Source organism: Prunus persica, chromosome G2 (genome assembly GCF_000346465.2).
Source record: "Prunus persica cultivar Lovell chromosome G2, Prunus_persica_NCBIv2, whole genome shotgun sequence".
Classification (NCBI taxonomy): Eukaryota; Viridiplantae; Streptophyta; class Magnoliopsida; order Rosales; family Rosaceae; genus Prunus; species Prunus persica.
Window position 1 is genome coordinate 10934933 of NC_034010.1, and position 12315 is coordinate 10947247.

At 38.0% G+C, this 12315-nt stretch overlaps 1 protein-coding gene and 1 long non-coding RNA gene across 2 annotated transcripts; both read left to right on the forward strand.

The window, feature by feature from the left end:
* LOC18780332 (protein FAR1-RELATED SEQUENCE 6) lies at window positions 721–1632 on the forward strand. The gene has a single exon (XM_020557242.1). The coding sequence runs from the start codon at window positions 721–723 to the stop codon at window positions 1630–1632; it is 912 nt and encodes a 303-aa protein (XP_020412831.1).
* LOC109947592 lies at window positions 2251–3428 on the forward strand. Its single transcript, XR_002270369.1, has 2 exons — window positions 2251–2316; window positions 2597–3428. It is a non-coding gene; the product is annotated as an uncharacterized LOC109947592 (long non-coding RNA).

Sequence of the window (12315 nt, forward strand, 5' to 3'; positions counted from 1 at the left end):
CCTTTTCCTTGTATTCCTTAAGCTTTGTTATATATTTATAATCTTTGTACATTGATCAATACAGAAAACATTCACCACATTTTCTTATAATAATAATGCAGATTTTAGAATTCAAGATTAGTGCTTGGGTTTCTCTTTTTTAGGACAAAACCACAGATTTTAGGGTCTGGTACTTTAGTCCAAATGTTCAAAGAAGGTACCTGATTCTATTAAGTGATCGTCTGAGAGAGTTTTTGAGAGTTGGAAAGTGGAGGATTTATGCTAATTGTACCTGGGTTTCAACTCAATTGTTATGTTTTCTTGTATAGCTTTTCCTTTCCTTGTTAACTGGTTTTATGTCTGTTTAGAGATGGATGAAGTTTCTCTGAACACTGAGCCAGCAGGCGATGTTGATGCTGATGAATTTGAGATTGAAGGAGACTGTGCAATGACAGATTTTATCAGTCAAACTGGCATTATTAAAGGAGAGAACCTTCTCCCTATTGTTGGTGGAATGGAATTTGATTTTTATGAGGATGTGTATTACTTCTACAATTGCTATGCCAACCAACATGGATTTGGGGTTAAGGTGAGCAATACTTAGTATAGAAAGAATAAGGAAAGATACAGAGGAAAACTAAGCTACAGTAGTGCAAGTTTTTTATTTATAAAAAAACTGAAGTAAATAGCCCAAGGCCAAAAACTAGAACCGGTTGTCCAGCAATGATAAAGTTTAGGTTAATGGACTCCAACAGGTGGAGAGTTATTAAAGTAGAGATTGAGCAAAACCACTTGATTAGTCCAGCAAGTGGAAAATTTTATAAATCTCACAAGAGCGTAGGGGTTGGAACCAAAAGAGCGTTGCAATTAGATACTCCTGAAGAAGTACAAAAGATCAAGCTATTTAGAACAGTGATCATTGATTCTGAGGGTAATGGAAACATAGATGTTGATGAAGGAGAATCTTGGAATAGAGTTTATTACTCCAATCAATTGAAGCTTAAAGAAGGAGATGACCAAGCAGTTCAGAATTATTTTTCTCGCTTCCAATTAATGGATCCAAACTTCTTTTATGTGGCGGATCTAAATGAGAAAGGATGCTTGGGAAATTTGTTTTGGGCTGATGCAAGAATGGGGGTTGCTTATAGTTATTTATGTGATGTGGTTTCCATTGACACTACATGCTTGGAAAACAAATTTGAAGTCCCGCTGGTGTCATTTATTGGAGTAAATCATCATAGACAATTTGTGGTTCACTTGCAAGCGAGACAATTGAATCATGTACATGGCTGTTTAGAGCTTGGCTGCATATTGGGACGCCCTCCACACGCCATCATTACTTACCAATGCAGAACATTGCAAACTGCCATTTCTGATGTTTTCCTTAGAGCTTCTCATTGTCTTTGCTTATCGCATATAATGCAAAGGGTTCTAGAATATTTGGGAGGATTGTTAAAGTATGAAGCAATTAAAGAATCTTTAAATATAGCAGTTTACTACTCTCTAAGGGTGGAGCAATTCAAAGCAGCTTGGGAGTATATGGTCCAGCCCCATGGAACTAGAGATCATAAATGGCTTCAAGCATTATTTGAAGAGTCCAGTATATTTGAAGGAGACATTTTTGGCAAGAATGTTCCCTGTGCAACCAAGTGAGGTTGTCTCTTCGTACTTTGAAGAACTTCTTCATAAAGATACTCCTTTGAAGGAATTTTTAGATAAGTATGATCAAGTTCTGCAAACGCATCATCAGCTGGAAGCCTTGGTTGATTTGGATTCAAGAAATTTGAGTTCTATGTTGAAATCAAGATGCCATTTTGAGTTGCAACTCTCCAAAGTGCACACTAATGACAATCTTAGGAAGTTTGAATCGGAGGTAGAGGGAATGTATTCTTGTTTCAGCACTAGTAAGTTAAATGTTGATGGGCCAGTTGTTACCTACATTGTGCAGGAACACACTGAAGTTGATCCTGCACTGAAGTTGATGGAAATAGGAGAGAGAAGAGAGACTGTTTAAATGATATTTTTTTTTCATTAAATAAAGGGAATGTCTGTCTACGTGGAAATTTATTAAAAGTGAGTGACCACAAAAATAATTCATCCATTATGTGTTTAAAAGGAATAAAATTTCTTTTGATGCAATGGTTGTACTTAGAGTGTTCGTATCAAACACTAAGGCCAAGGAGAGATAGTTTACTCAATCTCAAACTCCTCAAGACTCATGGCCTATAAAAGAGACATGCCTGCGTTTAAGAAAAGAAAAAGGAGCAGAGAAGAGAACAGCCGTAGGAAGAAAAGAAAGATAGCAAGCACGCCAAAAAGAGCAAGAGTCATCTTAAGGTAAAATCTTAGTTTCATGGATAATTTTCTTATTTGCTCAAGACTTCAGGTTTTGATCAACCCGAGGGTTCTTGGCCATGATGATTTCTATCATCATAAAAAGGGTCAGAAATCTCTCTAAGGGACGGCTCCGCTCAAGTATTTCTGAGGATATGTTTTGCATCCAGCTTTTTGATCAGTCCAATAGATTCTTGGCTATGATGATTTCAATCATCATAAACAAAGTTAGGAATCTCTCCAAGGTTTGGCTCCACTAAAATAATTTCAGCAATGTTTTCAGTCCACAACCAACAGGGAAGACTGTCTTCCATGATGATTTCAATAATCATATTTCCAACAGGCAACTTTGGTTAAATGCTTCCAAACGCAGGGGATGTCTCAAATCATGGAGAGTTAAGGAGGATATGGTGGTCACCATGGAATCAAAATCAAAGAAGGAGGGCGTATAAAAACCTCTCTATGGAGTATCTAAAAATAAATGGGTTTCACGTCAATTGAATTGCCCCCCTATGGGCACCTGCCGCCGGCAAGTCAACAAGAAAAAAAAAACCAAAAAAAAGAAGAAAAGAGCCAGCGGAGGAAGAGATAATGGAGCAAAAGAAAAAATGGTGGGTTTGCTTGTTGTGTTTTGTTTGCAAAGAAACAAAACAAAGAGCAGCTGAAAAAAGAAAAAAAAAAAAAAGGGGCTATGTCGCACAACCCTCCCTCCCTCTGTTGGTCTGCTTAGATTGGAAAAAAAGGAGTAAGGAAGAAGAGAGAATGGAGTAAAAAATGGTGGCTGGCTTTGTTCTTGTGTTTTGTTTGCAAAGAGACCAAATAGGGGCAACGTAGTAAAAAAAAGAGTTAATGAAATAAAAAAAGGAGGCCTGTGTCGCACAGCCCCTCCCTATCTTGAATCAAAATTCATGGTCAACTTTGATTAAAAAAATGAGTAAAGAAAAAGCTCTCAATATGGAAGAAGACAAAGCAAATACTCAACCTAGACTTGTCTTTATGAAGCAAGAAGACAAACTGCTCATGAAGCTCTCAATGTGGCAAGTCAACTACATAGAAATAAACAAACGAAAAAAACAAGAAGAAGAAAATGAAGATTATGAGTGTGGGTTACCACGTGAAACCTCAGGAGGGGAAGAAACAATCTGTTTCTTCTTTTGATGATGCAGCAGAGAGCCTGTGAAGGTGTACGAACTGGTCTGGAACAACAACAAAATATCAAGAGCTCTCGTTTTAATTGCTGGTGCTCTCAAGTTGTGGTGCACATATACCCTTTTAAAAAGAAATTCTTGTGGTCTAATCCTATTCGGAAAAGGGCCTTTTCTTGTGCTTCTTGTCTTCAAATCTAGGGGTGGGCGCGGTCCGGTTTGAATCGATTTTTTTCTCAAATTAGAATCGAATCTGGCACTATTCATCCGGTTTGGTTCGGTTTGATTTTAACAAAAAAATTTCAAAAACTCTCTGGTTCTGATTCGGTATCAGTCCGATTCGATTTTGAATTGGATTATTAAAATTATTTTTTAATAGAAATTTCAACTTAAATTTTATTTTTTTGACTTGAAAATTATTAAATTATTTAATTTTATGTAAAAATAAATATTAAAGCTAGAAAAGAGAGATGTTTTAAAATTGAACTTGGATAAATATTAGTTATGAGATTAAAAATATAGCATTGAATATAAATAAATATTGAAAATATATATTTTTTAATTTGACAAGTTCGGTTTGGCTCGGTCCGATTTTTGAATACATAAAACTGGATCCAAAATCGGTCCAAACCGGTCCGGTTTGGTTTTTAACCGATTGTTGACTTTTTGGTTAACTAGGTTTTTTTCCCCCTTTTTCGGGTGCGGTTATGCTCGGATTTCAGGTTTGCCGGTTTGAATGTCCACCCCTATTCAAATCCAAGAAGGAACAATATGGCTTATCCATACTTCACTGGGAGAATGATTTTTTTATCCTTGGGTGTCTTGATCAAATTAAAAGACATTTATTTCTGGCACCAAGCCAAAAAGAACCAGCTGGACGCTACTCATCATATGGGGTGGAGGCAAGGCTCAAGAGAACCAACTTGTTCAAACCACTGATGTTGTATAGCAATTAAAAAAAGGGGGTGGCTCATATGACTCCGAAGTCCTTATGGCCTCCACGACAAGAATTACAGTTGAAGACAAATATTATAAATAAATAAAACAAAGATTTCTTTGTGGTGGAAAAATTTGCCACATGAAGGCATGAAGACAATATTATTGTACAGGGAGCTTGAGGCTCCAAAAGACAATATTCTTTATGGTGGAAAAAATCTCCCACCATGTGAGGCTCCAGAAGGGAAGAATCAATATGGTTTCGTCTTTGATACAAAAGTGAAGTTTCTCACGACCCAATGGTCTAATGTTAAAATGGATATCAAGACACAATGGGTTCATCTCATATCTCAAGACCCGACATCTCCAAATCTCGCATCTCAAGATTCGGTGGTATTAAATACGATGGGCTCATTCCATTATCTCCAGCCCAACGAACTTATCGATTAAAAAAATTCCAGTTGGTGAACAGTTGGTGCAAAGTCTCAAGTCCACAAATTATGGAATAATGGGCTTAAATTCTAAAATGCCCATTAATTCCCAAATCAACAAATTGAAGCCCAAGTGGTACAAAACCACATCAAAGGCCCAAGTGGTACGAAACCACGCAAATTAAATCAAATTTTTGGAACTACATCAGTTTGATCCCGTCAAGGGTACGTAGGCAGTCTAACATCCCTATAGACGCAACCGCAACCAAATTTAAATCCCCGGTTTATCTTAACCAAATTTAGCCAAAACACTTTCCCAAGTGCAATTGTCAATTTTAGGAAAAATTAATGGGATAATCAAAAGTACTCATTATTTTTCTTGGACATTGACAACAAGAAAAATTGTACAAAACCATCCAATTTTTCATGGGTCATCTACCCATGCAAATTTCAATTCAAATCTCTCAAACACAAATTCTTAATTAGTAGGCCACACTTACCCGCCAATTTTCGAATCTTAAATCCGAACTACGTTGGTTTGATCCCTTTGAAAGGGTACGTAGGCAATCTAGAGATTTAATCTAGATGCAACTGTCCAAAACACAATTCCATATCGAATCCCTGATTTATTGAAACTAAATTCACTCAAATGCTTCTCAATACAATTCCAATCAAATTTTCCTCGCAATGAGTCATTTATTCATTGCAATTCTTTGAACTACGAGTGGTTTGATTCCCGCATGGGATACGTAGGCACCCTGAGGTTTGACTTAAGGACAGCCAGAAAAACCAAATACACACGTTCTATTTCTTTATGATGGAATCAAAGGGTGTTCCCTTGAAGCAAAAGATTGTAATTAAGTGACACTACGTCTCAAATGGGTCGAACCTAAAATAATAAAATCCCATTAATTAATTAGTGGTGGTGAAATTATGTGGAGGTTCACATTTTTCTTCAACAGAGACTGAGGTTTTTCTAGAAATATGAATGAATCGAATTATTTTATTCTCCTCATTCTGAGGTATTTATAAGATGTATAAAGTATAGAAAAAAGGTAAGTATACAAAGTCAACTATATTATGTAATAAATCTAAACCTAATATATCACGCCAACACTCCCCCTCAAGTTGGTGCATAGATATTGTTTATGCAAAAATCCTCGCGGTAGAATATTCGCTTTGTGATTCTTCAACCATTGATCTTCCTTCTCTCTCTTCCTCTATTCCTGTCAAAAAGACTGAAGTAAATATACCCCACCCGGGGGGTGTTGGCCTAAGGTCCTCTGATGCCTAAGTTAGTTCGATTGAATCTAAGAGAAACAATAGCTAAGAAAGGGTACGGAGATGTATGTATGGTGAGAACCGGGCGGCTGGAGCCATGTGTGGTGGCCGGAGCCATGTATGTAAAATATGGAGGGAGGAGAGATGTGTGGACGATGGCGATGATGGCGTCGCTTGCGGCTATGGAGAGAGAGAGATGGAGAGTTTCGGGTATTTTCTCAGGCCGTCGCTTGCGGCTTGCGGCTAAATTAATGGTATTATCTCACTAAATAAAGATAATATCTCATAATTAAGATATTATCCCAATTAATTAATTGGCCAAATAAAATTGGTTCAATTAATCAATTTAAGGGATATTCTTATTTTTCACGTGGTGTGCCATAATTGGATATGAAAATATTTGCTCCTACAAATATCACACATGCCCAACTTGGATAGTGATGTATGAAGGTCTTTACTAGAAACTGCATGGGTCATCATGTCAGCTAGCTGGTCTGCTCTCTTGATGTGAGGCACAATAATGATGTCGTGCACATTATTATCCTTGATGAAATGTCTGTCAATCTCAATGTGTTTGGTTATGTCATGCTGGATAGGGTTATTAGCAATTTCAATGGCTACTGTGTTATCACAATACAACACCACTGGTTTCTCGGGGCCAAATCCAAGTTCCTTCATTAGGATCTTCGACCAAATCAATTCTGTCATGGCGTGATGATGAGCTCCATATTCAGCTTCCGCACTAGCAAAAGACACCACCTTTTGCTTCTTGCTTCTCGAAGTTACTAGATTGCCTCATATGAATGACGCATTACCAGATATAGACTTCCTTTCAAACTCAAATCCTGCATAATCAGATTCTGTGTAACCTTCTATATCCAATTTTCCATTCTTAGAGAACAAGAGTCCTTTACCAGGAGATGACTTCAAATACTGAAGTATAAGGTCTGTAGCCTGCATATGATGAATACCTCGGTTATGCATGAACTGACTTACCACACTAACTGCATATGACAAATCACGTCTAGTGTGAGCCAAATAAATTAACTTCCCAACTAGCCGTTGGTATCTCTCATTGTTGGTTGGTACTTGGTCTAGATCAATTGTCAAATTGTGGCTCACCACTATTGGGTTGTCAACAGGTTCACATGCTAACTTGCCAATTCGGCCAAGAGATCTAGGATGTATTAGGGTTGAGATAAAAATATCCCTTGTTTAGAACGAGATACTTTCGTTCCCAAGAAATAATTAAGAGCTCCCAAATCCTTCATATCGAACTCCTTAGCCAAGTAACTCTGGAGTTCCTCAATCTCACATGCATCGTTTCCTGTAATCACCATGTCATCCACATATATAATTAACATAGTAATCTTATCATCACCATGTTTAATGAACAAAGTGTGGTCAACTTAAGATTGTTTGAACCCATAATCCTTCATAGATCGACTTAATCTGCCAAACCAAGCTCTTGGTGACTGTTTCAGACCATGAAGTGCATTTTTTAACTTACACGCTTTTCCTCCCTTTGGTGTAAACCCCGAAGGAGGATCCATATATACTTCCTCTTGTAGGTCTCCATGTAAGAATGCATACTTTACGTCGAACTACCTTAATGGCCTATCCAAGTTTGTCGCAAAGGACATGATGACTCGAATTGTGTTCATCTTGGCTATTGGAGCAAACATTCCAAGTAGTCCACTCCATAAATTTGAGTATAACCCTTTTCCACAAGCCGAGCTTTGTACCTCTCAATTGATCCATCTGGCTTATACTTGGCTGTAAACACCCATTTACAACCTACAGTCCTCTTCTCATCAACAAGATTCACCATTCCCATGTACTATTTTCTTGGAAAGCCTTCATTTCCTCTGCGATTACAAATTTCCACTTTGGATCTTCTAAAGCTTCCTGAAAAGAGTTAGAAAGAGATAAAGAAGACAACTGAAGTGTAAAGGTGAGATGAGTTTTAGAGAGACAATGATAGGAGACATAACCAGAAATAGGGTAAGTAACTTAATTACTAGAGGAGAAACTAAAACAATATGGTTTATTCCTTACACGGGATGGGTATCTCCGCTCTTGGCCGTCACCAACTGGGTTCAGAGACAGAGACTCGGAATTGTTAGGCTAAATAGACAAAAGAAAAAGATTAGATGTTTGTACCTCAGATGGTGCGACAAAAGACGCATTCTCATGGGAAGCTGATTGGAATAGAGGAGTTGTATCAAGAGAGGGGTTAGCTGTAGAATCAGTTCTGTCAACTTCAGTAGAGACAATATCAACCGCAAATTTCTTTCTTTTCTGATACGTTTTGTAGATCACATGAGCCGGGATAGATGATTGCATATGAGATGGAGGTCCTTTACATCTGTGGCATGTTCAACTTGAGAGGATATTTGCGCAGGCATGCACTATATACTTAACCAAAATGGCGTGGAAGAGATCCCGACTCAAATATGTGCTTTCGCGATGGAGAAAGGATATTAAACGGAATTATAATTTTTTATTTATCATAGCTGCAATGGCATTGACATTATATTTTTTTTTCGCAATGTATAAATGCATCATGCAAGCCGTGGAAGAAGGGAGGAAATCACAAGACCGATACAAGATTGCATTGGGGGCATTGGACGAGATATTGAACAAGCTGTTGATGTGAGTCTCCTAATTAATCAAGGAGATTTACTTCCTTGATTAATTAAGGGATTTACTTTATTCTTTTATATAGTTGACAAATCATTGTATAATTAGAAGATACTATCCTAATTGATTACTATATCTATTTCCTTATAAAGCATTGATGTAAATTCATATATATACCTTTTTATGGAGAAGAATAAAACTTAACCTAAAGTATTCAAATCCTATTCATATTTTACCATGGTATCAGAGCAATCGATCATGGTTGTCTCTAGACCCTTATCTCAAATTTCTCACATTCAAATCCAAAACCCTAAATCAAATTCCTCATATTTTTCCCCATATCCAAATTCCTCAAATCTAAAGTCCTCAAATCCCCTTATCAAAATCCCAAAACACAAACCCTTATATCGTATACATTTACCTCTCAAATCCAATTCCTACATCAAATTCATACATCAAATTCCTCCAATCAAATTCTTCCAATCAAAATTCCCCACATTCTCAGATCACATCTTACTTCCGCTGCGATGTCAAGAGCCCCTAGGATTCTCCCCCTTATTACAGAATCACAGAAGCATGCGGTCAATCATGCTGACCTTGCTACCTAGACTCGTGCTTCTATCGCCACCACCAAAGGTTCTGCTTTTCATACATCCTCTCAAAAATTCACATGGATTATCGACTCGGGTGATACGGATCACATGACATTTGATCCTGGCCAACTTATTAGTCGCAAATCATCCACTCCGTCGGTGGTGTATAATGCTAATGGTACTCCCTTCCTTGTGGTTGGAGAGGGCTCTCTATCTCTCTCTACTTCCCTACATCTAGATTCTGTATTGCTTGTTCCATCTTTGGACCATAACTTGTTGTCTGTTGCAAAACTTACTACTACTTTGGGGTGTACTGTAACATTTTGGCCGAATCATTGTGTTTTTCATGACATCCTCACAAGAAAGACGATTGGTTGTGGTACTCGGCGTGGCAAACTCTACTACTTGGAATGGGCATCGGACGTGAAATCAAGGTTGGTCAAGCTTTCACAACCAATGGAACTCGTTTTGAGGGGGAGAGACACAAAGTTTGGTCATGGCATAAACGTCTTGGGCATGCCTCGTTCGTTTATCTTAAGAAGCTGTTTCCATCATTATTTTCCAGTCTTGATGTTTCCAGCTTCTAGTGTGATACATGTGAATTGGCTAAGATCCATCGTGTCCCATTCCCATTAACTTCAAATAAGAGTTTGGTTCCCTTTTCTCTTGTTCATTCTGATGTTTGGGGACCTGCTAAAATTTACATTCCGGCAGGAGCTCGATGGTTTATCACGTTTATAGATGATTGCACAAGCATGACTTGGGTTTCCTTTCTCAAAACTAAGGGGGAAGTCAGTTCCAAGTTTCAATAGTTTTATCAAATAAAGGAGACTCAGTTTCATGCCAGAATTTAGGTTCTTCGTTCTGATAATGGCGGAGAATTTCTCAACCATGATCTTAACCAATTCTTATAAGATCACGCTCATGCCCTTACACTCCCCAATAGAAAGGGGTGGCTGAAAGAAAGAATAGACACTTATTGGAAATAGTTCGTGCCTCTCTCTTTGGTGCCAATATGCCACGATATTTTTGGGGCGAAGCCGTCATCTCTGTAGCATACTTCATCAATCGGATTCCCTCTAGTATCCTAAATTTCCAAACACCATTTCAAACACTTCACCACCATATCCAAACACCTCCCACCCTATGCCTGGAACCCCTGATTTTCAACCGTGATGTACTTGTCCACTTATATGATAACCAACGAAGCAAGTTGGATCCCTAAGCCGAAAAGTGTGTTTTCATTGGCTATGCACCTCATTAGAAAGGATACCAGTGTTATCATCCTCCTAGTCAGAAGGTCTTTACCTCCATGGATGTTGTATTTCGGGAACATGACTTATATTTTTCAACAGCCTAGGAGGAGAATCGAGAATCCACCACTGCTCAGCTCCAGTACTGCACCACTCACCTGCTGAGGAAGTCATTCAAGTAATATCTTTCCCTGAAACTGATAATACTAATGAAATATCCCATGATGATTTGATTTTAGAAGGCACAAAACCTACATATCAGCTTCCAGAAAGGAAGAACCGTGGCAAACCTCGAGTACAATATGCAGTAGATCTTAAAGCCAAAGGAAAATACTCCATCAATAATTATATATCTCTCAGCAGATTATCAAAGTCATGTGTGCACTATGTGAAGCAGTTGGCTAAGATATATGTCCCCAAAAGTGTAACTGAAGCATTAGAAGACCCAAAATGGAAAGAAGCCATGAATGAAGAAATGTGAGCTCTCCAAAAGAATGTCACATGGGATCTCGTGCCCTTACCTTATGGAAAGAAGACAGTAGGATACAGGTGGATTTATACTGTGAAACTCAAAGCAGATGGATCCATTGAAAGATATAAAGTTAGATTGGTGGTGAAGGGGTACACACAAAGATATGAGATAGATACCAGGAGACCTTTGGCCCAGTAGCCGAGATTAACATTATTAGAGTCCTATTGTCTCTAGCAGCAAATCTTGATTGGCTACTACATCAGTGTGATGTCAAAAATGCATTCTTATATGGAGACTTGGAAGAAGAAGTATATATGGATTTACCCCCAGGATGTAATTCAGCTCATGACAAGAAAAATCAAGTTTGCAAGCTCAGAAAGTCATTATATGGGTTAACGCAATCTCCCAGGGCATGGTTTGGCAGATTTACTAAATCTATGAAGGATTTTGGATATACACAGAGTAATTCAGGTCACACCCTATTTTTGAAGCGGGATGAAGGAAAACTTACTGTATTGATTGTTTATGTAGATGACATAGTTGTAACTGAAAACGACGCAGGAGAGCAATTGAAGTTGCAAAAGCATTTGTCTCAGGAATTTGAGATGAAGGATTTAGGTGATCTAAAGTACTTTCTCGGAATCGAAGTAGCAAGATAAAAAACTAGTATATTTTTGTCTCAAAGGAAGTATGTAATGGATCTACTCATTGAAACAGGAATGCTTGGATGTAAGCCTGCTGACACACTCATTGAGATGAATCACAAGTTGTGTGAAGACATGGACAAAGAACCAACCAATAAGGAACAGTGCCAATGCCTTGTTGGAAGGTTGATATACTTGGCACACACAAGACCAGATATTGCATATGTTGTGAGTGTGGTTAGTCAATTTATGCATTCACCAAGTGTTTCTCATAGGAATGCAGTTGATCGGATCTTAAGATAGTTAACGTCAGCCCTTGGGAAAGGATTAATGTTCTCAAAAAATGGAGATCTTGAAGTTGTTGGATATACAGATGTTGATTAGGCTGGTTCCATTACAGATAGATGCTTTACTTCTGGGTACTTTATATTTGTGTGAGGTAACCTAGTCACCTGGCGGAGTAAAAAATAAAATGTGGTTTCTCGGTCTAGTGCAGAAGCAGAGTATCAAGGAATGGCTCATGGAGTTTGTGAATTATTGTCGATCAGAAGACTCTTGACAGAATTGCATTGTGATAACAAGTCAGCTATCGATATTGCCCATA

Excerpts from the sequence above, each read along its gene's own strand:
- LOC18780332 (XM_020557242.1), top strand. The coding sequence starts at position 721 with ATGGACTCCAACAGGTGGAGAGTTATTAAAGTAGAGATTGAGCAAAAC.